The sequence below is a fragment of the Oryza glaberrima genome, chromosome 3 (assembly GCF_000147395.1).
Source record: "Oryza glaberrima chromosome 3, OglaRS2, whole genome shotgun sequence".
Classification (NCBI taxonomy): domain Eukaryota; kingdom Viridiplantae; phylum Streptophyta; class Magnoliopsida; order Poales; family Poaceae; genus Oryza; species Oryza glaberrima.
In genome coordinates this window covers 34028256-34055307 of record NC_068328.1, presented here as the reverse complement: position 1 = coordinate 34055307, position 27052 = coordinate 34028256, and the positions used below count along the sequence as shown (strand labels likewise).

At 46.2% G+C, this 27052-nt stretch overlaps 4 protein-coding genes across 9 annotated transcripts; all 4 read right to left on the bottom strand.

Moving 5' to 3' along the window:
* Positions 1-3079: 3079 nt before the first annotated feature.
* LOC127767442 (G-type lectin S-receptor-like serine/threonine-protein kinase LECRK3) lies at positions 3080-7420 on the bottom strand. Of its 6 annotated transcripts, none has more exons than XR_008016453.1 (3): positions 7264-7420; positions 7031-7126; positions 3080-3414 (listed from the first exon to the last, which is right to left on the bottom strand). XR_008016453.1 is itself a non-coding variant. In XM_052292782.1 (3 exons), exon 3 carries the CDS (start codon positions 4723-4725, stop codon positions 3772-3774), a length of 954 nt encoding a protein of 317 aa, XP_052148742.1. In that variant the 5' UTR covers positions 4726-4747; positions 7031-7126; positions 7264-7420; the 3' UTR covers positions 3753-3771. The 6 variants fall into 6 exon arrangements, 2 of the variants coding, with proteins under 2 accessions (XP_052148742.1, XP_052148741.1); XR_008016452.1 differs by having other exon boundaries at positions 7031-7111; XM_052292782.1 differs by lacking the exon at positions 3080-3414 and adding an exon at positions 3753-4747.
* Positions 7421-7560: 140 nt separating this feature from the next.
* On the bottom strand, positions 7561-13825 carry LOC127767441 (cation/H(+) antiporter 19-like). The gene is made up of 2 exons (XM_052292780.1): positions 13332-13825; positions 7561-10159 (listed from the first exon to the last, which is right to left on the bottom strand). Exons 1-2 carry the CDS (start codon positions 13488-13490, stop codon positions 7979-7981), a joined length of 2340 nt encoding a protein of 779 aa, XP_052148740.1. The 5' UTR covers positions 13491-13825; the 3' UTR covers positions 7561-7978.
* Positions 13826-15638: 1813 nt separating this feature from the next.
* On the bottom strand, positions 15639-19084 carry LOC127765046 (mannan endo-1,4-beta-mannosidase 4). The gene is made up of 4 exons (XM_052289844.1): positions 18768-19084; positions 17089-17375; positions 16808-17002; positions 15639-16707 (listed from the first exon to the last, which is right to left on the bottom strand). The coding sequence occupies exons 2-4, from the start codon at positions 17329-17331 to the stop codon at positions 15826-15828; spliced, it is 1320 nt and encodes a 439-aa protein (XP_052145804.1). The 5' UTR covers positions 17332-17375; positions 18768-19084; the 3' UTR covers positions 15639-15825.
* A 2312-nt stretch (positions 19085-21396) lies between these two features.
* Positions 21397-23331, bottom strand: LOC127766059 (mannan endo-1,4-beta-mannosidase 3). Its single transcript, XM_052291082.1, has 3 exons — positions 22943-23331; positions 22643-22837; positions 21397-22566 (listed from the first exon to the last, which is right to left on the bottom strand). Exons 1-3 carry the CDS (start codon positions 23276-23278, stop codon positions 21685-21687), a joined length of 1413 nt encoding a protein of 470 aa, XP_052147042.1. The 5' UTR covers positions 23279-23331; the 3' UTR covers positions 21397-21684.
* Between the last annotated feature and the right edge of the window lie 3721 nt (positions 23332-27052).

Sequence of the window (27052 nt, the reverse complement as noted above, 5' to 3'; positions counted from 1 at the left end):
TAATTTTTTACATTGCAGATGCAAACTAGATTGAACGCATCATTAGATCTACACATGTAAACTAAGCAGTAAAACATGAACAGATCAAATATGCGCAACATGTCGAACACGTACCGAGGTGGCGGAAAGACCGGTTGCTCGGCAGGAACTACTCGCGGTTGCGGGCGTTGATGAAGACGCGTAGCACGTGAGCGGAGAGGAAGGCGAGCCGTCGCGGACGAACAGGGAGCAGTCGCGCGAAGCGCTTCCCAAAAATCTTATTGCCGCCTTCTCCCGGTGCAAGACGTCGAAGGCAGAGGTTCCGGAGACCTGCTCTCCCGATCGCCGGTGTACGCCGGCGAGCGGGATGTAGTAGTCTACGAGCGACAGCGCAGTACAGAGGAGGCAAACCCTAGATTGATTTCGCGTGTATTGCGTGAAGGCAGCGGCTCGGTTTATATAAAGATAGGTCGCTTGATCAGGGCGCCCGCACGATCTTCACTCCGCGTAACTGAACCGGATAAGTCGCGCGTAATTTATTCGGACTCCACGTCGTTTTCACGCACTGGATTTTTCGGAATGTTTCCAAAACAAAACAAATCCGAATTTCCCGCAGCAAACCGGATAAGTCGCGCATAACTTATTCGGACTCCATGCCATTTTCACGCAACGGATTTTTCAGAATGTTTCCAAAATAAAACAAATCCGAATTTTCCGCAGCAAACCGGATAAGTCGCGCATAACTTATTCGGACTCCATGCCGTTTTCACGCACCGGATTTTTTGGAATGTTTTCAAAACAAAACAAATCCGAATTTCCCGCAGCAAAACAACCCTGCCCTGCGAGGCAAGGCGAGCGCGTGTATTTCCCCCTCTTCTCTCTACCACACATGCTTCAAGTGGCTAGGAGGGCATCCTCCCTTTTAAGGAGGTCCCCTCTCCTATAATAAGCAAAGTGGTACTAAACTCCACATGCATACCATCCTATGAGGTGGGCTTTTGTGATTTTCCAAAGAATTAATCTTCGAATTGGCCTTAGCCCATCTATTAATTCCAACATGTCTAGATGTCTCGTGAATTTGATTCTATCGATCGATTTCTTCACCATGTGTGGCCATACATGCATGATAAGGACAAGAGAGCCATAGGCGGCTGAATTGAAGGAGACATTTTGCATCCATGTTGGGTCCGGAAAAAAGAGGTCAAAATAGGGGTCGGAGCTTTAATCTCCGAACCTGGCGGCGTCACGACTTGAGCTACTCTCCAGCTCCGGCTGCAGAAAATGAATGTTTGCCTCATGCAACGCATGGTATGTACGCTTCATCAGAAGAAAAATGGTAACATTTCAGAGAAGGGACCAAAGTTGTACTGCATGATCAATCAGTAGCAGACGCTGAATGGCCAGAGCATGCATGAACATGGTTTTGGCAAGATCGATAATAAACGCGTGTTAGAAGATTAGTAGTTCAATGGTGGTGCATGATAACTTGATTGAGCTTCATTAGCAGAGAAATTCAGAGAAGGAACCAGAGAAGCAAAGGCATTCATGTGGTGGAGAGAAAAAGAGGTCAAAGGGGTTCGGAGGATGGAAACTCCGAACCCCCTTTGAACCTGATGATGTCACGACCCCGGCCACGCTGTCCAAATTTGGGCCTAGCCGCATCACGACGTTTCAGTGATGGGCCTCACCCGTCACGGAATTGGTTCACGAGGCTAGGGTGGTGCATGACGGAGTACGGCCTCGACGACGACGCCATCGACGGAGCAGACAAGCAGGTGCTCTGCAAGGTCTACCGCTCGCCGCGCGCGGTCTGCGCGGAGGCGCGCACGGCGGCGGCGGCGAAGTCGGCCGATTCGCCATGCTCCGGCTCGAAGAGGAAGGCGGACGACGGCGCGGATCACCCGGAGGCGCCGCCCAGCGCGCGGCCGCGGCAAGAGGAGGCCGGGAGCGAGCACGGCGAGCAGCCGGCGATCCTGCCGGAGTTGGACCTGGATGCGTTGCTGTCGGCGCCGATGGACGACAGCTTGGGAGTGGAATTCGACACGGCCACGACGGAGCAGTACATGAGGTATCTGATGAACGACGAGCCATTGCCGTCGGCTCCGACGATGGAGGTTGCCGGCGGCGGAGACGAATTCATCGAGACGACGAACGGACCTTGCATGGGCGAAGAGGAGATCATCCAGCGGCTGGCTGCCGGAGAAACCCTCGACGACATTCTTGGCACGAACCCTAATTAAATGAAACAAGTTTTTGATTGAGGTGTAGTGAGCGGCTGTAGCACTAAGTAGTGCAGTGTTTTTCGTCAGAGAACAGGTTTAGTTAGACATGTACTATGTACTACGTATCAATCAATTAGTTAGGTGTTTGTTTGATCAACTGCGATGCATGAAGATATGCATTGCTCGATTGATCATCTCGATCGATCGATCTGTAATAACTAATGAGAAGAGTTGAATCGATTCTTTCTGTAAAGTCTGATGTAATGCCCTTTTGTGGGCTAATGAAATTCATCTTCATCGTAGATTCGGACTTCGGAGTGATACTTTTGTGGACTAATGAAATTCATCTTCATCGTGGATTCGGATTTCGGAGTGATACTTTTTTTTTGTCGACTATTCATCAGGGTGATTCGTTCTGGCGTTTGGGCAATTTGGTTCGATAGTGCTGTGCCGATCACTCTACCATTGGTAGCGATCATGGTCTCGGCCCATCACGAACTCGAGTCACGAATAGTAGCTAAGAGCCTGAGATCCAGTAACCATTGGTGGGCCGGGACTTCTCATCGTTTCATTTTGTTGCCAAATCATTTACTTCAAATAGTTGATTTGCTTGACATCAAAATCATTTACTTCAAACTACCTCCGTAACAAAATATAATAATTTTGACTATAAATCTGAACAAGTACATATTCAAATCTATAGCTAAAAGTTCATATATATTCTAGGACAGAGCCATGGAGGTAGTACATAGTTTCAAATCATTTGATACGATAGAATGCAGCAATGTATTTACAACGATTCAGAGAACAATCCAACATGCATTGCGCGATCAGAAAAGCGAACACGGCAGTTAACTAAAAATCAAGGCTCCATCGCAGACGAAAATGGATTTCCGTTCCTGTACTTTTTTTTTAGAACTCATAAACTTTATTCCATATCAGAAACAGAGTACATGATTCATCATATATTTTCCTGCACTGAAATGCTCTATTAGACTTCTAGCATAACAGCATCTGCTAGGACCGTTCCTGTACTTATGCCATCCATAGCATTCTACCGATCAAAATGTAAAACTTATAGCTGCATAATGTAAAAGACTTGGTTGTCAATTTTCAGGGTGTTCCATGATGCAAGCTCATGTATTTGAACTGGCTGATAGACGGACGACCCTTGCTGTACTTTGCAGCGCTTCAAGCAAACTTCATCATTTTTCTGCAAATTAAACAAGGATTTCTATCAGCAAACGACCTGACATTTCAACTAAAAAAAGTCTGAAATATTATAATTGCTAAAATTAGAAAAATTAGCTAGGTTCTTTTGTGCCTGTTGACAAAGAGTTGTTCTGTAATGGGTATCTGCTATCAAATGCTTTTTCCCTTTACACAATCAAAGAGGTTTCTTCTGATCGCACCTTTTGCTAAGTGCCACTTCTCATATACTCTGGATCTATTCAGTAGATTCAGATTGCACTCTGCTTATCAACAGTTTTTTTTTAAAAAAAAAAAATGTTACTGGTAGACCTCTTTTTTTTTTTTTTGCCTTTTACTTACTCAGAATTATGCTTGCAGCTCATGTTAGTGACTGCGAATATGATGCAGGGGGTGGGGGCTGGTGAACTTCGATGGCACCTTCAATCATAAGAGCAACACTCTTCATCGCTGGTCGCATCACAGGTTCACTCTGTGTGCACCAAATGCCGACGTTCACCATTCTCACCAGCTCAGCTTCGTCGACACCATCTGCCACCTTGCCAGCATCACCAAACATCACACACTCATATGCCCACTCGGAAATGTTGTACTCCTCCCCAGCCCGCTTCAGATCCATGCTTTTCTTACAGCTTATGACCTCCAGAAGCATGATCCCGTAGCTGTACATGTCTGCCTTCATGGTGATTGCTCTGTTCTTGCTCCACTCCGGTGCTAGATAGCCCCGGGTTCCTCGGATGCCGGTGAATGTCTTTGTTTGGTTCCCTATCAGTAGCTTTGCTAGCCCAAAGTCAGCAATCTTAGCTATCCCCAAACTGTCAATGAGTATGTTCTCTGGCTTGATATCGCAGTGGATTATTGGGCCCTCTATCTCTGAATGCAGGTATTGCAACCCTCTGGCAACATCTAGTGCAATTGCAACCCTCTTGCTCCAGGCAGGGGAGGCATCTGAGTGAAAGAGGAGGTTTGCCAGGGATCCATTTGGCATGTACTCATACACAAGCAGGCGATGAATGCCCTCATTGCAGAAACCAAGCAATCGCAGCAGGTTCCGGTGGTGTGTTCTTGCAATCACACGCACTTCCCTGTTAAATTCACGCTGCCCATCCTCAGCCATCTTTTCGAGCCTCTTCACAGCGATGTCCTGGTTGGTGTCAGCCACGACACCTTTGAATACCGTCCCGTATGCCCCCTTGCCAAGCTCTTCGCCGAAACCATTTGTTGCCACATCTAGTTCCTGGAAAGAATAGGATCTGAGGCCAACAATGTTCCCATCAATCCTGGAGTCCTCTTGCCGTGGTGCCGTCATTGTCATGTGCGCCAATGATCGCCGATGCCTGCAGATAAGTAATAGAGATGCCACTAATAGCACAAGCAGAGAAAAGATGGCCAAGGAAACTCCTGATATCAATGCAGAATTTGCATGGATACTCATACCCCTTTGGCGAGTACCGGATATGGTCTGGTAAGTGTAGATCTTCACAAAGAGTGTGGTGTTACCAGGCATCCTGCCATATCTAATCGGAAGCATCTGTTTTGAGCAGTAGGAATCACTAAACATGGCGATATCGCAACCACAATCGGAGAGGCAAAGTAGTTTGCAGGCTTCAATACTAGTTGTGGCTGGTAGAACAGCATATGGGTTCTCTAACCAAGTAGTGTTCTTCACTTCGACCATCGTGGTTGTCACTCTCGTCTCATCGTTAGAGCTGTTCCTCACGCAGCCACCGGTTGGCAATGCTCTCCAGCAACCAAGTGTGCTCTGGTTAGTGCTCAAGAATTCAAAACCAGGAAGGCAAGAGCAGCTTGTCTCTCCTGTCACGGTGAGATGGCAGAAGCTATTCGGACCACAAACACCTTTCACAAGGCAGCGATCACTGCCAGGCTCAAGCCACTCAACCTCTGTTGTAGGTGCCCTGCCAAGCTTAAAGAAAACATGTGAGTAGAGTCGTAGGATGCCGTCGGGATCAAATGTCAAATGATAGTAAATTTCCATATCAGGGGAGGCATTGGAAGGCTGGTTGGCATGGAACAGTATCTTTGTATAGGAGTTTTTCCTGTCAAACATCCATATGGTACCATTAGGATCTAATGAAAGCGTGAGGAGGAGGCCCATGTTGAAAGTCCAGGTAGACCAGTACGCACTACCAGAATCAATGGTGCCAACAGGGTACATCACAAGATTGCCATCTTGTTGGTTCTCAAGCCTATACTTGCCACTGGCAGGATTACTCTGAGAGACACTTGAAAGAAGAAATCTGCCAGGACGCAAGTTCTGACCTGCCAACAATGTGTCTGTCGGAAAACTGAAAGTAGACCATATGACCTGTCTGCTCATATCATACAGTACAAAGTTGCCAGTGTTCAACATGGCAGCAGAGGCAGCAGGTGTAGAACTGTCAGATATGGGGTTCAGTTGGCTACCTGGAGTTGATGGAGTTCGTGACCATTGGAGCGCACCACCATGCCCAAATATGATAGAACCACCAGCAATTGGGGGCTCATCACGGTTGGCAGTCCACACAATTGTCCTTGACACACCAATCACAAGCCACACCCCAATAGAAAAGCCTTCGCCGTTGGGATAGAAGCCGAACGCAAAGCGGCCTGAAGAGGAGGACCAGTACTGGGTGCTGCTTGTGTTGATAGAGGATCCCAAAGTAATGAATGACTCATTGGCTGAAGCTCCAGCGGCAAAATTGGGGTCTTCAGGAACCAAGAGCAGCAGGGATAGGAAGAGAATATGTGGGAACATTGTCCAGGAGGAAGAGTCTACTGCAGTTCCTTGAGATGAGATAGTAATTGTATGCTGAAGAAACCTACTGGCAATTCTAAGCAGGGAATGGCTTTTGTTAGACCCTGTGAAGTGTAAACTACTGAATACTACTCCCTCCGTCCCTAAATATTTGACGCCGTTAACTTTTTTAAACATGTTTGACCGTTCGTCTTATTAAAAAACTTTTGTGAATATTATTAAAAAACTTGAGTAGTAGTAGTATATTTAACAATGAATCAAATGATAGGAAAAGAATTAATAATTACTTAAATTTTTTGAATAAGACGAACAGTCCAACATGTTTAAAAAAGTCAACGGCATCAAATATTTAGGGACGGAGGGAGTAGTATTTTGACAGTCAAGGAAACTGACAGAAAGAAATTGTGGACGAACTTGTTAGTCAAGTCTTTAGTGGACTAGGGAGACTTGGACCTGAGTTTAATCTAAAAAATTGATCATCATACAGAAAGAACGGGAATGCACAACACCAAGTGATCTACAGTAAGGAAAATGGTGAAAACAACAACCTGAGCAGAGATGAAGGGAAGTGATAACCACCTTTTCAAAAATTGGTTCCAGTTAACCGAGATTGAACAAGTTGATACAGATACATGATACATGCTGTACAGCTCAATGTTTTCTGTATAAAGTTAGTTATGATCTAGACTCAGCACTGATGAGGTAATTTTCAGTCAGTTTGTTAGCTTGATTCAATGAATCACACTATGAGTCTGCAGGAATGGGGATCGTTCCAATTACCAGATCCTGGTTAGTTTGCACATGAGAGTGAGTATGAATTGGAAAACATAGCATAGGCGTAATGGATAAAGCTGAAATTCTATACCTTAATTTACCTCCCTTTGCCCTCTAGATTGGCCATACTCCAGCTCCGCCCGCGCTCCCGCTGCACGTATCCGGCCTACATCTACACATCATACCACTGAAGAATCAAACAGGGTAAGCAATCTCAACTAAACGAGGAGAGAGGAGGTAGGGGGTGGGGGGAGGAGCGGAGCGGGATTGGTGAGGGGGAGGAGGGGTCGAGAAGTTCGCCGGTGCTGGGCATAGAGGGAGTACTTGGGCGGGCGGTGGAAGTCCGGCGGTGGGCGGTGGCGCCGCCGGAGCCGCGGGTGAGGAAGTCCGGCGGTGGGCGGTGCCGGTAGCGTGGGAAATGGAGGCGGCGGCGCGTGCCGCTGGAACGATTAGAAATTCGTGTGTGAATACGTTTGTGTGATGTACAATATTTTCGTCATTTATGTTAATTTACAATATTTTATATATTTATTTGTAGTGATTTACAATCCAAAAATAAGAAGAAATTACTCAGAAAATATCAAATCAAGTTGAAAATTCAAATTTACCTTTTGCTTTGACGCTAACGGGTGGGGAACAAGTTTACAACCTTTTTTCTTACAAAGTTACAGCTGTACTGCATTCTGTACTAATTAACCACTAACTTAGTTAGCACATCACTTTCCTTGAGAGCAGGTAAAATAGCAAACTATAAATCAGCTATAGCACATACTTTAAGACATTATTAATTATATAGTATATATTTATAGATAACTATTGTATAAATTAGCTATTATATAGGTGATTTGGAGCCATAGTTGGTTATACTATTAAACTTGCTCTAAATAAACCTGTGAACCCTAATTTAACAACTAATTAGCTAATAATTAACAACCAAATATGATCTAATCACCGACAGGAGGGACACACTAATGTTGCTATATATGTGCGACTATGGCTCCGCCGGCTGCCTCGACGTAGCGGCCGTCTCCTCCGGCGACTATGGCCGGCGGATTGGCACGCCGGATTCCTCCACGGTCGCCTCTCCTCCGGCGTGGCTCGACGACGATGTGCCAGTGTCACCTCTCGAGTCGTACTTCTGCACCACGAGCACGGAGGACGTCGTCGAGAACTCCGGCGTCGCCAGGTAGCTCCCGACGTGGCCTAGCTCCGGGCAGTCCGTCTTGTCCACCAGCGGCGTCGCCACCGCCGCCGACCGCCCGGTCACCACCAGGTTCTTGCCTCTACCCAGTGTCTTGATGGCGAACGCCACTTCTTGCCGGCCATGGGCCGACACCTCGTCGTACTTGAACGCTCCGTCGTTTCCGGCCTTCCGCACGTTGGAGATGTGCTTTTGTATGGCGTCGTCGTCTTCGGCGGCGTCGTCGGCGGCGGCCGTGAAACGGGCCACGGTGAGCGCGATGCCAGGGTGCTCGCCCATGCGTGAGGCGTACGCGAGCGCCTCGCGGTCGTCGGCGCCGCCGAAGAAGAGGAGGAGGACCGAGTAGGAGACGTCCGGCGCCGAGACCTGCGCCGCGCCACCGAGCGAGCGGTCGACGAGGACGGCGACGGAGCATGGCGCGTCGCGGAGCACCCGGACGTTCACCTGGTGGAACGCCCGGTCCACGGGCTCGAGCGTGCCGTCATGGCAGAGCATCTTGTGGAACGGGAGCAGGATGATGGCGGCGCGTTTGTCCAGCGCCGACGCAACGATGTCGTCGTGGATGGTGTCGAGGTCGGAGATGGCCGTCATCGGCTTCACCGTCACGGCGGTGAGCCGCTGGAACGCCTCGAACGCCACCACCACCTCCCCGCCGCCGCCGCCTTCGTGGCCGCGCCGGCTCGCGAACGGGAGCCCGTTGCGGCGCGCGCGCTGCACCATGGAGATCGCCGACGAGCGCTCCGACAGCTCGACGAGGTGCATGGCGTACATGGTGAGCTTGCTCCTCCTCGTGCCGCGCGACGCCTCCACGAGGTTGATCAGCGTCGGGATGCCGCGGCTGGCGTGGAAGCACGCGAGCACGCGCAGCTCGCTGTCGGCGTCGGCGCGCTCCACCGTGCGGTGCTTGTACGACGCCTGCCGCCGCGCCGGCTTGTACACGGCGGTGACGGCCGGCGTGGTCATGAAGGTGGTGACGAGCGCCATGAGCACGAGGATGGCGAAGGCCTCCTCGTTGAGCACCTTCCGGTCGCGCCCGATGTTGAGCACGATGAGCTCCACGAGCCCCTTGGTGTTCATCAGCATCCCCAGCGCGAGCGCCTCACGCAGCGGCACACGCATCAGCAGCGACGCCGCCACCGTGCCGCCGATCTTGCCGGCGCAGGCCGTCGTCATGACGAGCACGAGGAGCCCCCACGACTTGGCGCCGGAGATGGTGGTGACGTCCGTCTTCAGACCGCTCGACACGAAGTAGAGGGGGAGGAACAGCGACGACACGAGGTCCTCGACCTTCTCCGTCAGCGCGCCGGCGCAGGCGCCTTCCTTGGGGACGAGCACGCCGATGACGAACGCGCCGAACAGCGCGTGGATGCCGATGGCGTCCGTGGCGAAGCCGGCGGCGAGAACGATGACGAGAATCGCGCAGACGAACGATTCTTTCACCGGCTCGCCCTCCGGCGACCGCCGTGCCATGAAGACGAGCACGGGCCGCACGGCGACCGTGGCGAAGCCGACGAACGCGACGCCGCAGAGCAGGACGTAGATGGACACGAGCGGCGACCCGGAGCCCGAGAGCGCGATGGCGAGGGCAAGCAGCACCCACGCGGTGATGTCGTTGACAGCCGCGGCCGACATGGCCATGCGTCCGATGTCGGTGGTGAGGAGCTTGAGCTCGGCGAGGATGCGCGCGAGGACGGGGAACGCGGTGATCGACAGCGCGACGCCCATGAACACGATGAGCGGGCCACGGGGGGCGTCGGGGGCGATGGCGGCGCGGAGCACGAGCGAGGCGCCGACGCCGAGAGCAAACGGGAGCGAGATCCCGGCGGCGGCGACGGAGAGGGCGGTGCGGCCGGTGCGGCGGAGCGAGGCCGGGTCGAGCTCGAGGCCGACGAGGAAGAGGAAGAAGAGCAAGCCGACGTTGGCGAGCGTGTCGAGCACGGTGAGGCTGTCCTTGGGGAAGACATTGTCGAGGAATCGCTTGCTCCGCCCAAGCGCCGACGGGCCCAGGAGGATGCCGCCCTGTATCACGCCGCCATTGCAGTCAGTTCATCATCACACAAAGATGCTTCCTCCGTCCTTCTCATAATAAATTTATTTTTAGCTACTCTTACTACTTGTCCTAAAATAAAATAAATCGTACCGGAATTTGTAAAGAAGTAAAAAATAATTATACTGAGAGTAGATAAAATTGAAACTAGTTGCATTGAGAATTGATAAAGTATGGTTATTATAGTCTTTTTAGTTTCAAATTGGTATGTGTTGTGGGTTGGATGAAAAATGAACTTATTTTAGGACGGAGGCAACATACCCATTTTGCTCAAACAGGTAATAAAGAAATAAATAAATGAAGAATTAAATAGAAAATTGTAAAGAGAAAGAACCCAAAGAGTACAGCATGATTGATGCTATGGGCCTGAAATTGATACAGCACATATACTACTTGTATTTAATATTTAGGGTTTGTTTGATTTAATACCCTACCAATATTGGTAGTGCCAAAACCTAGTCAAGTTTTGGCACTACCAATTTTTTGGTAGAGTAGAGTTGTGTTTGGTTGGAGACCAATTTAAAACTAGCTTTGAATAGAGTATAGAAAATATCAAACTAGACATTGGCAATGTCAATAATTTGGCTTCAAACCAAAACCACCATATGTACTGTTCAAACTACCAAAATATTGACAGGCACCGTTTTGGCACTAATCCAAAACGGCCCTTAATATTCTTCAGGAATCAACTGATGATCTGTAGTACTAATTGGTTGTTTGGCAGCGTATTGCTGCTGTGCTTTGGTGGTCAATGGTGATGCAACTGTTGGCCTAATATTAATCCAGATGTTTCTTCAGAATCTAAGAAAATGATGTTTTTTAAAGTGTAAAGGAACCATACTTCTCCAGTTTTTTTAGAGCTCTACTTTTTTCTTCTTGGAAACTGTATCTGTTTGCTAAAATATATGTTAGTCCAGAGAAAGCTACACAAGAAAAATATGTGCATAGAAAATAGCTGCATCAGTAATTGCCACAGAATAATCCAAACAGTCAGCTGGCTCGAAGCCTCGAAATGGTTCATACTCCCTCCATCCCATAATATAAGGGATTTTAAGTTGTTTTTTGCATTGTTTGATCACTCGTCTTATTCAAAAAATTTATGCAAATATAAAAAATAAAAAGTTATGCTTAAAGTACTTTGGATAATAAAGTAAGTCAAAAAAAATAAATAATAAGTTCAAAATTTTTTGAATGAGATGAGTGACCAAACAGTACAAGCAAAAACTCAAAATACCTTATATTATGGGAGGGAGGAAGTACTAATACTAGTCCTACTAGTTTAAGGGCCCCTTTGAATCGCAGGGTAGAAAAAACGGAGGAATAGAAAAAACACAGGATTCTGACAGGAATTGAAGTGTAAAAAAGAGGATTGCAAAACACAGGAATGGTCGTTTGATTGGAGTGCAGGAAAAACGCAGGAATCGGACGTGAGAGATAGACTCAAAGGAAATTTTTCAAGAGGTTGGAGCTCTTGCTAAATTTCCTCTAAATTCCACATGCAATGTGCCATTTCATAGGAATTTCATAGGATTTGGAAAGCTTCAATCCTTTGAATTAAAGGACCAAATAGAAAAATTTTCTATAGGATTTGAATCCTATGAAATTCATATATAAATCCTTTGATTCAAAGGCCCTAACTGTACTAGCTAGCCGGTAGCTTATCAGAGTCAGAGAGCCATCCTCACGAAGTCAACTCCTGTATTTTCTATAGAAGGGCAATGCTTGATTTATATTTTCAAAATCGAAGAAAGAAAACTCTGGTTATGTGTTGTTCCTACGATTGCACGTGGTACGTATCGTGGACTGGTACGAGTTACACACGTGTGATGAAGAAATAACTCGATCAGAAACAGTTTTCTTACGTTTTTATCTGTAAGGTCGTTCAGCTTCTTGCATTGTGTTCTTCATTGTATGCATGGTGCATTTGTCAATGGCAGCAGAAGCTACTGATATTGTCAAGAACATCATCTTAGTGCTTAAGTACAGGTTGCTCTAAAAGTAGGAAAGATAAAACTAGCAGGTGACCCAAAAATAGCCAGCAATCTTCGGCAACTACCGCCTCTGGTTCCCTTACCTACAAAGCCGGATTAATTTTCCTGAGGTCCAAAGCTTAACTTTTTTTTTTTGTTATGCTAGTATGAAAGCACGCATTTTTTTTTTAAAAAAAATCTTGGTTGGTCTTTGGTATGGTGATCTTGTGATTATTGGTACTAGAATTATCCTCAAGTAACTGCGGTTTATATCACTCTACTCCCTCCGTCCTAAAAAAAAGGCAAACCGTGAGTTTTCTTGCCAACGTTTGACCATCCGTCTTATTTGAAAAAATTATTAAAAAAATTAAAAAGATAAGTCACGCATAAAGTATTAATCATGTTTTATCATCTAATAACAATGAAAATACTAATTATAAAAAAATTTATATAAGACGGACAGTCAAACGTTGACACGAAAACCTACGGTTTGCCTTTTTTTTTTGGGACGGAGGGAGTAGCTAAGAATGAGTGACCATATGGCTCTGTTTGCTATCCCCTTTTCCCAACCCTTCTTTCTTGTTTTTTGTGTGTACGTTTTTCAAACTGCTAAACGGTACGTATTTTTTAAAAATTTTTCTATACGAAAGTTGCTTAAAAAATCAAATTAATCTATTTTTTAAAAAGTAGCTAAACTTAATTAATCACGTGCTAATAGACCGTTTCATTTTCCGTGATTACTGTTTGGGATGGGAAGAAGGATGTGCGAATGGAGGAAACTTTGCCAGGATGAGGTGGTGGTCGTTGATCAACAGCATGTCAGGATTCAAGAACAAAATGATAAACCATACGGTTTGTTCATGCAGCAACCAAATTACTCGCTGACGCCGTTGATTTTTTAACCAACATTTGATCACTCGCTTATTTAAAAGTTTTATGTAAATATAAAAATACTTATGTCATGTTTAAAGAATATTTGATGATAAATCAAGTCACAATAAAATAAATTATAATTATATAAATTTTTTAAATAAGACGAAAGGTCAAACGTTTGTAAAAAAGTTAACGGCATCATACATTAAAATACGGATGGAGTAATTAAGGTTGGATATAGTATGGTTGCATATATAATACCAGGACAAGAAAGGATCGCGGCATGATGAGAACAACTTACGATGATCTCGGCGATGACGCGAGGCTGGCGGAGAGGGCGGAGGGCGTAGGCGAGGCCGCGGGTGAAGACGACGACGAGGCAGATCTGCACGATCAGCAGCGGCAGCGAGAACCGCAGCGGGTTGTCCCCCTGCCACGCCCCCTCCGACGTCGCCTTCATCCCCTTCGCCGCCGCCGCCGCCGCCTCGCCCTCGCAACCAACCAATCTATCTCTCCGACCACCGCCAATTCACAAGATCGACTCAGGGCAAGAACGCATGCATGGCGAATTGGCGATGGATGGATCAAGAACAAGCACAGCCAAGCTAGATTCCTGCCATATATATATGTATAACTAGCTAGCTGCAAATATGCGAGGGGATTATGCAAACTGATGCTAACTAGTAGTGCTTACACGTGTGACCACTAGTGATTATTAATTAAGCTCAGCCTCTTAAGCTGATCGATCGGTGTCGAATTGGACAAATATAGGCAGCAGGCCACTGCAGGTGTTAGAGGTTTGGAGTGGGTGAAGCTTTGTGATCCATTCATGGCCACTTCACCACCTTATTTATAGCCAAGTAATTAAGCGGTTGCAGTGGGCTTTTGAGAGCTGGGTTTTTGTGAAATATTGGATCACTCATTCACTTCCATGCTTATGCATTGGACGAATTTTGAGCATTAATTTGTTGATGAGATGAGATCGATTTGGGGAACTCAACTCGATCGAGTATTCACCGCCTGCGTTTTTCTGTGACTTCTTTTCGTGATCACGCAAAGCTTGCGCGCCTCAAATATATTAGACGAAAGCAAACTTCTTTTTGTTTTTTGTTTTTGTTTTTTTGACTGCGTATGGACCATGCATGTGTCATGTGATCGAGTTGCACGGCGGAGACTCGATTAGAGAAGCAATTAGTTAGTAGTAACTAGAAAATTCAACTGTAATGTGATCGTCCGTTAAGGCATATGATGTTTCTCAGACCATCATATCGTAGTTTCAGTTGGTTCTGTCGTAATTTGTCGTCAGCATGCAGATACGTACGCACAAATCAAATGTTATCATCAGCAACCGTTTTTGGCATAACAGGGTTGATTAATTCAGATTAAAAAAAAAGTATGCAGGCCAAATTTGTGGACGCCACAAAAATAATTTAGAACTAATGGTGTGGCTGACAAATTAAATCGGTCACTGATGACCTCTTAGGCTCTTATAATTTAGTCTCAAACCCATTTCCATTATCTAAAAATAATTTAGTCCCAAACTTGGCTAACTGATTTTCAATCTTGCAAATCCACTAAACATGCAAATCGTGCAAATTCTGAAGGAGATGCAGGTCAATAGTACTAGCTTGGATGCGAAGTATGCATTAGTTAAGTCAGACAGTCGAGGTACCCTGAGAAGCTTGTACACTTGTTTGAAAATTACCGCGAAATCGAGATGAGAATCATGAGATGCAACACAATCCTAGCAAACAAAGCAACCGGGAAATGTCAGCGCTAACTTTTTATCTAATCACATGCATGCATTATTACTATCTAAATTTGAAATTCTAGAGGTTGTTGAAACTAGTCGAATTAAATGAAAACAGCATAAGTATAAAACTGCAGGGTTGTTGAAACTGAAACTAACTGAATGCACCTGCAAGTCCTTTCCTAGAGAAAATGTAAGAAATTTGGAAGGCCAACGTTCTTCCAGATCGTTGTGGCTTGAATTGCTGCAAAAAAAAAAAAAAAAAATGCAGCGAGAGAGCGTGAGTTCAGGTTTCATGACATTAAACCCATCAGGTGTTCATGACGGTCCATTAAGGGGTCAAGTAATGCGCTGGCGCCGGCCCATTGTTGCAGCGCTCAATGTGTAGTGCTCTTTTTTAAAAAAGAAAAAAGAAAAAGAAAGAAAAACAGATGGAGAAGTATGGCAAACAAAAATGTTTTCCCTGTTGTAACTCAAACATTTCCACGGGACTTTTGTCAGCGACACTCCACTGTTAACCTCCAAAATAGTAAGAAAGTGTACTGATTAATATTGTGTTATGTTCAAATGACGATTTCCATTAGCAAATACTCCCTCCGTTTCAGGTTATAAGATGTTTTGACTTTAGTTAGAGTCAAATTGTTTCAAGTTTGACTACGTTTATAGACAAATATAGTAATATTTATAATATTAAATTAGTTTTATCAAATACATAATTGAATATATTTTCATAATAAATTTGTCTTGGGTTAAAAATATTACTAATTTTTTCTACATACCTGGTTAAACTTAAACCAGTTTGACTTTGACTAAAGTCAAAACGTTTTATAACCTGAAACGGAGGAAGTATTATTGGAAGCTGGGATTGTTTTGAAGTATAGTATTTTTTTTTTCCACAGAAAGCATTCTATATAGTCTACAAGAAAACTACGGTACAAAACATTTGGACAATCATCTTGAACAAATCCTGAAAATTTGTCCTAGTTACAGTTGCAACATGTGCCAACGAACAGCTATACCCATGAAGATGGATGCATGGAACAAATCACAAAAGAATGAAATTCTGTACAATAAATGAAGAGATCGATCTGGACAAAGAGACGAAACAAGCCAAGACCATCCGGAGGAGCAGTTCAAGGGTGTCGCCGCCGCCGCAGCTAAGCGAGTTGCCTAGACGCGTCTTCCGGTGAGAGCTTGCCCGGCGGCAAAGCACATCCGCGTCCTGGCCATTGAGGGCAGCCAGCTGCTCCGAGTGCTCGCCGATGATGCTCGCGGCGCGGCTGTCCTCGGCGAGTATGATCTCGTAGCCGTCCCTGAGGTTGTCCATGCCGGCGACGATGTCACCGTCGAGCAGCAGCTGCCAGAAGGCGCCGCCGACGAGCGGCCCGCCGCGCGACGCCGAGGCGTAGATGGCGTCGAGCACCAAGTCGAGGAAGTAGTTCCTCTGCGCCTTGTTGGCGCCGACCTCCTTCCAGAGGAACTTGCCGTACTCGGTGACGAGAAGCGGCATGCCGAGGTACGCCGCCGTGGCGTCAATGTGGGAGAGCGTCCAGTTCCGGAAGAAGGTGGCCTGCTCGTCGGCAGTGGAGCCCCATAGCCAGACGTCCGGGTAGAGGTGGATGGTGGCGAAGTCGACGCCGGCGGCGCGGTGCGTGGCGACATAGTTGGTGCCGTAGTAGATGCCCCATGGGTTGAGCTCCTTGCTCTCGTGCTCGCCGTCGCCGTAGAACCCCTCCAGCCCCGGTGTCACCAGGTGCCGGCCGTCGACGCGCTTCACGTACGGCGCCATCTCCTCCACCCACGCCTGCACCATGGCGCCGGTTGGGTCGGCGTAGCATCGCGGCTCGTTCATGAGCTCCCAGGCGAAGATGGTCGGGTCGTCCTTGTACGCCACACCCGTCAGGGTGTTCACCCTCGTCAGCACCGTCTGGATCGATGCCGATCGATGCAACGGCAGCATGAATGAATGAGTGAGATTGAAATGTAACATATCGATCATCGACGATGCATATGCTTTGCATACTGACCTTGACGTGGTTCTTGAAGTAGGACTTGACGACGGTGTTGGTGAAGAAGTCGTCTTCGGCGGTGAGGTTGTGGCCGGCGTCCCTCGCCCACCGCACGTACTGCCGCTTGCCACCAAAATTGTCAAAGTTGTTTGTCAGGCAGAGGAGAAGGTATATACCGTGCCGCCTTGCTTCCGCGATCACAAAATCCAGCCCCTGCCCAAAAAATTGTTACAGAGAAGACAACCAGTGAGTTTTTGCGTTGGTTTGGACGACGACGATGGTAAGCAAGCGAGGATGACCTGGAACATGGTCTCGTTGTAGACGCCCGGCGACGACTGCAGCGGCTGGTCGCCGCCGTCGCTGAAGGCCCACGTTCTTGCCAGGTTGAGCCCGTGCGCCGATGCCTGCTGGAACGCCGTCGCCACCGCGCCGCGCAGCGCCGGGTCGGCCGCCATCATCATCAGCCAGTACGCGTTGAACCCGCTGAAGAAGATCGTCCTGCCGCAGTCCACCACGAACTGCGTGCCGTCCACGGCCACCATGCCATCGCCAGGCGCCACGGTAGCGCGCCAGGGTGGACTATGAACTAAAGTGCAAGAACTAGATGTAAAAACTCTGAATAACATGGATATGCATGACAGGAAGGCATTGGATACTCAAACAAAATGGGGAAGAATGCCATTGACCAAATAGTGTACAACTCGTGCATGTATCAAGATGATTGACATCAGAAGATTGTACAGTCTTTACTATACTCAAGCCACAGTACCTTATCTGCTTTTCACCATGCTATATTGTTCACTGATTTAGCCCCCACATGTTACTTTTTTTTTCTTTTAAACATCACTTGCAAACAAAGGAAACATAATCTGATCTAGATGAAAATTTTGACTGAGGATGAATAAAAACAAAAACAGCTTTCCTTGCCCACTCCATGAAAAAAAAGGATAAACACAATCAGTATGGCATAACAACTCGTAACCATTCTGATGCTTCATATTCAATGCCAATCCGTCAATAACGGTGTTTTTTTTTTTGTGTATGTAAGGCGTCAAATGACACGGAAACAAAAGTACATAATAAAAAATCAACCCAAGCCAAAGTAAACCATAGACCTAGGCACCTAGCTAGAGATAAAGCCATGCACGTCTCAGAAAATGCATCATTTGTGCTAAACAAGTCCAGATTTCAGGGCAGGACAAACATATGGAGCAAATTGTTTAACCATTCAGAAGATTAACAGATCACAGATAAGTTGTAAACAAGAGCAACGTGCACCATTTATATTGTAATAACAGCACAAAGCATGCTTTGATGAAGAGATTTCATGAAAATATCCCAACCAATCCAAAGCAGGTTCCACATGAAAATTTTAAACCAGGGGTGTTAGACAAAATTTATCGAATGGTAAGACAATAAATTTAGCATTAGATTGAGAATAAAGCAATCAACGACCTAAATAATAGAAAACTGGCACACATCCATATTCTCTCTCTTTTGCAACCACAATCACCTCAACTTCAAATTCCTACCGAAATCAAACAGTAACCAGCAAAAAAAAATCTTATTCCTCACGAAACCTCCCTAAATCATAATACGCCTGAAATCTAAGAAAACGAAAATTCCTCCGTGAATTCAACCGTGAATTCAACTCTAAGCCCCTGATAATCAACCAAAATTCTACTTCCACAGAATATAAGCTTAACCCATCCCAGGTAGGCTATCCAGGAACCAAACCTAATCCACCCAGACTGCAGGTCGGCTATTCAGGAATCCAACCGTAATCTAGCCAATTGAGAATTCGTGCTGTTCGATCCAAAATACACCACACCCCGTACGTCTAGCCATGAGCCCGTGACGAATTTTTAGAACCAAAAAAAAAAAAGAAGAAACAGAGCAAACCATGGCCCCATCTAGATCCCAAAAAAAGGGACAGAGAAAGGAGAGGCGAATGAACGCTCATTCGATAAAGCGATACCTAGGGTTGAGGTTCGTGGACGGCTCAGCTGCGTCGGACTCCCTCGAAATCCGCCGCTAGTATCCTCCCTGTGCAGCCCCGAGCATCGCCGGAGAGGCCCCGCGGCTGCGAGTTTATTCGGAGGCTTCCCCGCGGCGGCGGCGGCGGCGCAAGTTCAGTTGGGTGGAGCTAAGCGGGCGCACGCTGGGCACCAGTGAAAAAGGAGGGGATCGAAGGATGCGGCGAGGCAGAGAGGTGGTCGTCGCTTGCGTCGGTGGCGCGCGTTGGATTTTCCTGCAGCATTCGATTGATTGGATTGGATTCGAATGATCCCAAAAAGCGGTTCGAATCCCAAAGGCGGGGGATTCGCCTCGACGAGGTGTGGCAAACTGGCAACGGCACGTGTCGGAGCCGGGTTGGACAGGATTAGCCCTTGCCTACAATCCTCTGACATCAGGCTGTAATGCCTTCATCTCAACCGTCCATAAGCCATCCGAGAGGCTGCAAGCCTGCAAACTGCAGCTTGGTTGCCGCTGTGTCATCTTCATCAATGGGAAAGACAGGGAAACTTTAACAGACAATTGCTTATTTAAGCCTTTCTATCGTTGTCTCTAATTTTTTAAGTTTACTCAATTGACCATATTTTTTAAAATTGAAGTTGTTGTTTGACCTTATTTACAAACACTGTTAAGGTTTCATTTTAAAAAAAAAAACTATTTATACACCAAATTGACAAAATACCCCTAAGTACACAACATCATATCCCTAAATTTCTTCTCATCCATTCATCTCCAAAGACTAGCGTGGCGGATAGTAGCCGAGGTGGAGGGAGTGGCGACGACACGAGGAGGGAGCGGGGGTGGCGACGTGCGGAGGTAGCTGGGGCGGTGAAAGCGGTGGCGTGCGATGGGAGCTGCGACAATGACACATGAAGAGAGCAGCGGTGTGGGCTCGCAGAGGGTGCGACGACAACGGTGCATAGTGGGAGCAGGGGCCAGGGGTAGTGGCACCGGGGGGGGCAGGGGGCAAGGATGTAGCAGCGGAGACTACAGCGCACGAAGGGATCAATAGTCACGGTAGGAGCGGCAGCGACGCGTGAGAAGTAGGGGCGACAGTGGTGCATGGCTCTCAGCTCTCCGTGTGATTTGCTTTATCTATATTATATTCATTATATGCAATTTGGGATGTGAAAAAGACAATTATATCATATTTTGTTAATTTGATTTGTCAAATCTATCAATTTGAAACCAAATCGATCAAACTTGTCTCAAATCTCGGAGCTATGCTAAATTTATTACAAATATGTCAAAGATTCGAATTAAAAAAAAGCTTTTATATAGTATGGTCAAATGAACAAGAGAAAAAAATATGACAGTTTGGTTATTAGTTAGCACCGTTATCTTGTTTTCACAGAACAGGTTCAATGTTGATCTTTGATTTTGAGAAACAGGTCAAATAAGCAAACTTAAAAAAGTGAGAACAAATTGGAATTTATGCTTCCAAACAGCGTCAAATAAGCAAATTGCCCCAAACTCTAAACTTGCACCATGGATAAACATGGATAGATCAAATCTTATTGAATCCTATTTTGGCTGCGTTCTGAACTACAAGTTCCTATCTTTATATTCCTTACATTTTTTGCGAAATTTTTCTATACAAAAGTTTCTTAAAAAAGTTCATATTAATATATTTTAAAATTTAATTAATCATACGCTAATGACTCACTTTGCGCATGGGGAGAAGATTCTAACCCTTTCATCCGGATGCACCCCTCTAACACCAACAGTCAACGGTCCAACACGTTAATGGGCGGAAGCTTTGGCCCATACATACTAGGCCCGACATGACTTGTTAATGGGCCACCGGCCCATCGCCACTGCGCAAGCAAAAATGCAGGCCGACCGCGTCCACCGCTCGCGCTCGGCTCGGCATGGGCGCCTCATCGTCTCCGTCAACCGCCGCGTCGTGGCTTCGCCGGGATCCATCTGGGTCGCCGCCGACTTGGTGAGGCGGCGTTGCAATCTGAGTGATTTGGGATTCCTTGATCCGTTGCTCCTGCATCGAATAATTTGGGTATAAATGTATGGCCTTTGGATCAGTTTGCTACTTGCTTCCCTTCTCACGGCATGTCTCTTGTGCTTGTGTCACCGGAAGTTAAAAAATGAAGAAGGTTAAGGAAAATCACCCAAACGTTGCAGCCCCGTAGAGCAGAACATCTTACCTTGTTATTGACCACGTATGGCTCAACAAGTAGACAAACACGTAATTAGCTTAAAAACGCTGTAAACAATTTGATTCCAATAGGATGCCTTGATGCTTTTCTTTTCCCTCAACAGTTATGCACTTATGCAGGAAGCATCCACATGTTAAGTCATTGTTGCAGCACTCAATGTGTAGTCCTCCCGTTTTTTCAAGTATAGAGATGGAGAAGGATGTCTGGCAAATAAAATTTGTTTTTTCTACTGTAACTCATAAATCTGAGTGGACCTTTTTCCAAGTGATGTTCCACTGTTAACCTCCCAAACAGTCAGGGATACGCTGATTAATAAGCGTTGTGTTAGGTTGAAATGTCGACTTCAACTGGCCAACAGTATTGGAAGCAGGGACCTGCAGTTCTGTAGTACAAAATTTCTTTTCAGAAAGCTAGCATTCCATCTTGCGGTGGTCTCTACTGTATTCCACTATCAACACTATAATTTAACAATTACAAACAGTAAAGAAAATTCTACTGAATAATTAAGAACATGGTAGTGTAAACAAATATGGTACTCCATCGTAGTAACCGTTGCAAAACACCTTATACAGGAAACCATGGTACAAAACATACGTCGTCAGAACAGCGATCTTGAAGCGTCCCTGATGATTTCGACAGGTTACAGTTGCAAGATGTGCCAACGAACAACTATACCTAAGGAGAAGGATGCAAGCTATATACAAACTAGAAAAGAACAAAATTGTCTTGAATAAATGAAGAGATCGATCTAGACAAAGAGATGAAGCGAATCAAGAGCGTTCGGGGGAGTCGGAGTGCGTCGCTGTCGCCGCCGCTGCCAAGACGCGTCTTCCGGTGCGAGCTCGCCGGCCGCCGGCGGCGGCGAAGCGCCTCCGCGTCCTGGCCGTTGAGGCTGGCCAGCTGCTCGGAGTGCTCGCCGATGATGCTCGCGGCGCGGCTGTCCTCGGCGAGTATGATCTCGTAGCCGTCCCTGAGGTCGTCCATGCCGGCGACGACGTCGTCGTCGAGGAGCAGCTGCCAGAACGCGCCGCCGACGAGCGGGCCGCCGCGCGACGCCGAGGCGTAGATGGCGTCGAGCACCACGTCGAGGAAGTAGTTCCTCTGCGTCTTGTTGGCGCCGCCGCCCTTCCAGAGGAACTTGCCGTACTCGGTGACGAGCAGCGGCTTTCCGAGGAACGCCGCCGTGGCGTGGACGTGGGAGCGCGTCCAGTTGCGGAAGAAGGCGGCCTGCTCGTCGGCGGTGGAGCCCCATAGCCAGACGTCCGGGTAGAGGTGGATGGTGGCGAAGTCGACGCCGGCGGCGCGGTGCGTGGCCACGTAGTTGGTGCCGTAGTAGATGCCCCACGGGTTGAGCTCCTTGCTCTCGTGCTCGCCGTCGCCGTAGAACCCCTCCAGCCCGGCCGTCACCAGGTGGCGGCCGCCGTCGACGCGCTTCACGTACGGCGCCATCTCCTCCACCCACGCCTGCACCATGCCGCCCGTCGGGTCGGCGTCGCACCGCGGCTCGTTCATCAGCTCCCACGCGAAGATCGTCGGATCATCCTTGTACGCCACCCCCGTCACCGTGTTCACCCTCGTCACCACCGCCTGCACGAGAGATCCAGCTCCAGCTCTTGAACATCTAGTATATCGATGTACTATGTATATATTGATTGTGACGTACCTTGACGTGGTTCTTGTAGTAGGATTTGACGACGGAGCTGGTGAAGAAGTCGTCGCCGGCGGTGAGGTTGTGGCCGGCGTCGGCCGCCCAACGGACGTACTGACGCTTGCCGCCGAAATCGTCGAAGTTGTTGGTGAGGCAGAGGAGAAGGTATATGCCATGTCGTCTCGCCTCGGCGATCACAAAGTCCAGCCCCTGCAAGCAAAAAAGAAAACCAGAGAAAATCAAACAAAAACCGTGAGTTTTTGTTCACCATTCCACGTGACAAATGGTCATTGATATACGACGAATGGTGGTGACCTGGAACATAGCCTCGTCGTAGACGCCCGGCGACGACTGCAGCGGCTGGTCGCCGCCGTCGCTGAAGGCCCAGGTCCGGGCGAGGTTGAGGCCGCGCGACGACGCCTGGGCGAACGCGGCGACGACGGCGGCGCGGCGCGCCGGGTCGGACGCCATCATCATCAGCCAGTACGCGTTGAACCCGCTGAAGTAGATCGTCCTGCCGCCCTCCACCACGAACTGCGTCCCGTCCACGCCCACCATGCCGCCGCCCGCCGCCGCCGCGGCGGCGCCGAAGACGGCGGCGATGATGATCGCGGTGGCGGCCGGCCGTGGCCTCACCGTCATCGCCTCCATGTATGTTGCACAGCTTGCGCCCTGCACTTCTACTACACTTGTGACTTGTTCATGCAAATATGCAACGCGATCGAATTCGTGTGCGTTTTTTATATATATAGACGCATGAGCAGAGCCTAGAAGATGCACGTTAATTAGATGGAAGTAGTACGTGGACAACGGTGGTGATCGTCGCCGGCAGCTAGCGTCCATGACGTGACGGCTGTGTGTGTTTTGAATATCTGAAACATTCCATGCGTTCTGCCATGCTAGAATGCATATACAGGACGGCGCAGATCGATCATATCGAGCTAGAATGCATCGTGTTGTTTTGTACAATTTCGTCTTGCCGTTTTCTTTCTTTCTTTCTTGCGAGGAGTCCTGCCGCTTTCGTCTCTATGAACACTACGCGATTACTTTCGCAGGAGAATGGCCACGTCGTCGTACAAAATTAGTTATTAATGTTTTTCAAACTAAATTAATTAAGTGTTTTTTGGGTGATTTTGGTGCCAGAAACGTCAGCATGGACTACACAAGGGACACGGAAGTACGTGTTGCAATGATATGATCGTCCTTACAAAGTGTTCGATGCTGCACAGGTGGTGGTGCCGTCGGACTCGATCGGTCGGTCGGTTTGGATGGCGGAGCCAAAATTGGCCACGGAAACGGAGTACGTGGAACTGCATATACTCATAATAATCCACAGTCATATGGTTCAAAACAAAATAAAATTCAAGATGCACTACTACGTGCTTAAGATGCAGTGGTCACATTTCTTCTAATTAATTTTTAATCATACTTCTACTTCTTTTCTTTCTTTTTCCTTTTAACACGAAAAGAAAAAAACTTCCTCCAGTTTGTTCTGAAATTCCGATCGCCAAAGAGGCAGCTAGGTAGGCAGATTTTTTTTAGACGTAACGAATACAATTAATCTAGTAATGCTGCTGCAAGTACATCTAATCACATCAACGTACTTTATGGCGAATTAATTACTGTATTAATGTACTATCTGTCCAGAGCATGATGTTTCGTTAAGATTAAACTAAACCGTATAGACATGGGGAGGTACGTACAGTCGTACAGCATCAGTCGGCAAAAAAAAAAGAGGTTGCTAGGCAGTAACATCGATAGGTAACTGTAACAACCACCGCTGCAAGTGCAGAGTTAACTTCTTAATGTTGGCACTTACCCATCTTGCCTAATTAATCCTTCCTTCCTTACAGACTTTCCCAAAGGAGAACTAGATACTTACGCTAGCTCCATTGGTAGTAGGTGATATAGTTTAAAGGGTCAAAGTAAAGCTTTGTTGTTCTCTGAACGAATTCCACAGCTAAAAAAAAGTCTAAAGCCGGCTGTGGCCGGCTGAAAGTTCTCACTTCTCAGGTCGTAAATCCCATCGCTGCTTTCGGCATGCTTCGCACCTTCCATCTGCAAATATATTTGTCCAAAAAAAAGCTCGGATCAATAACACCTGTAATAATATAGTTATTAATCAGCAGTAGTTAATAATTAATAATAATGTACTTAATAATTACTTCCTCTATTTTTTAAATATTATATGACACAATTGATTTTTTTTCTCGAAATTTAACCAATAATATTTATCCAATTACTTACTTAAGTGGAGTGAAAAGAGTACCATTATGCCTGGTGTGATTGTTTATTTAAACACATATTTTTTGAAAAGACAAATACTAATAAAAAATCAATTTTATTGTGTTATATATTAAAAAACCGGAGGTAAAAATTAAGTAGCCAGAACTGCCCAATAATTTAAAGCACTACCATCAGTTAAGATTTGAGAAGTAATCCAACTTGTGAAAGCTACAGGTGTGGAGTGACGCTGCAAGATCATATCGATGTGAGGCGAGCAGTACACTGCTATAACCTCCGTTTCATGTTATAAGACTTTCTAGCATTACCCACGTTCATATAAATGATTTATTAATATGAGTAATGCTAAAAAGTTTTATAATATGAAACGGAGGAAGTAGCTTACAATATAACTCTATAGTTGTACACTTGCAGCATTATTGTTTATCTAGGTCACAAGCGAATGACGTGTGAAGTTTCTTCAGGCTTGCTCTAACAGATGCTATTAGATTTCTTCAGAGATGCTATAATTAAAGAGAGAAATTGGGTGTCTTCAGAGCTGTACTACAAAGGGGTTTCTTCAGATATGCTCTAATTAAAGAGAAAAAACGGGTTTCTTCAGAGCTGTAGTACTGAAAGGTTTCTTCAGAGTTGCTCAAAATAAAGATAAAAAAGAAGCAATGTCTCCTCAATCTTGTGCACGTCACTTGTGCAAGGTTGTGCAAATCTTTATTGGATTCTATAAGTTCGTTCTAGATACCGGCAGATGCAGCATCGCAGCAATATCCACTGTGTGCGTTTCTAGTTGAAAGCCATTCAGTGAACTGCAATTTCTTCTTTTTTTTTAAAAAAAAAAAAGAAAAGGAAGAAGAAGAAGAAGAAGAAGAAGAAGAAAGAATCTTTGCAATGATTAGTCAAAGCATATATTGGATCAGTTCAAGCTAAGGATCGTGTCAAGCTTGTAGAAAAGTTTGGCACATATATGCAAGAACGAACCTACGAGTGTCGTGCCGTGGCGCGGCAGCAGTTTGCAAGTGTCGAGCGTACGTACGTTGCGTGGTTTACCAGCACGCATCTGCAATGATCTCTTGGAGACTTCGACTCGTGCAATGTACATCTTGTTTGGACATCTCTCGTTGGATTTTGGCCGTTTATATTCTTTGTGGATATATTGTGGATATAAGGTTAATGAAAAATCTATCATCTAAAAAATAATCTTTTGTTGGACTACTCGGAAATCGGATCAGATGCATGCTTATCGCCACTTGAGACCCGTCTCTCTCTACTGCTATTTTTTCTTTTCAATTTTTACCATTCACAGCACAAATCTTTTACTATCTGAATTATCGATGAACTGTCAGCATCGATTTTTTTTTCTTGAACGGTCATCAATCTCCATCCTTTAGCAGATATTTAGGAGCCCTTTGAAACACGCATGACCAAAAAAAAAAAAAAGCATGAATCGATGTCCTCCCACGGAAAAAAAAAGGGAATAGTGTATATTTTTAATCCCACATAAATTCAAAACACATAAATTGGGAAGAGTAGTCATTTGATTGCATCACAATAAAAAAAACTGAAAGTGTTCCAACATCTTGGTTATTTTCCTATGGTATTGGCCATTGCAATGCAGTTCTATATAACAAAAAAATTCTACCCTCTCCCTATGAATCAAAGGACTCTATTAAAAAATCCTTTAAAAAAATTAAATCCTTCAAAAACTTTATCATTCATTTCAAAGGGGCCTTAACAGATAAATTAGACCATGACTCTGGTTATTGAACTCTCCAGAGTCCGGATTGTCAGTCTCCGGAGTCTCCGAATTGTAAGTCGGATAAATGAGAGAATGCCTCATGAAAGAACCATACACCTCGCCCTCCACAAATTACTAAATCCACCCAAAATATTGGATTTTGCAACACTAGTACTTGAATTTACTAAATTTTTTCCATGTATTGGGAAAAACAGGCAATGTAATAACATAACATTTTTCTCGAGAAACAACATAACCTTTTTTTTTAGATTTAGAAAAAAAAAGGAAATAACGTCATTTCTAAGACTTCACAATTCACAAGCAATGCAAAGTGCTATGCATCATGCGCACGTAATGACGTTTGTCGTGTAATATATATCTCCAAGAGTACCTGAGCGGTTTGTCGTGTCCCTTTTCGAGATTTAACATATTTATTTTATTTATAGATA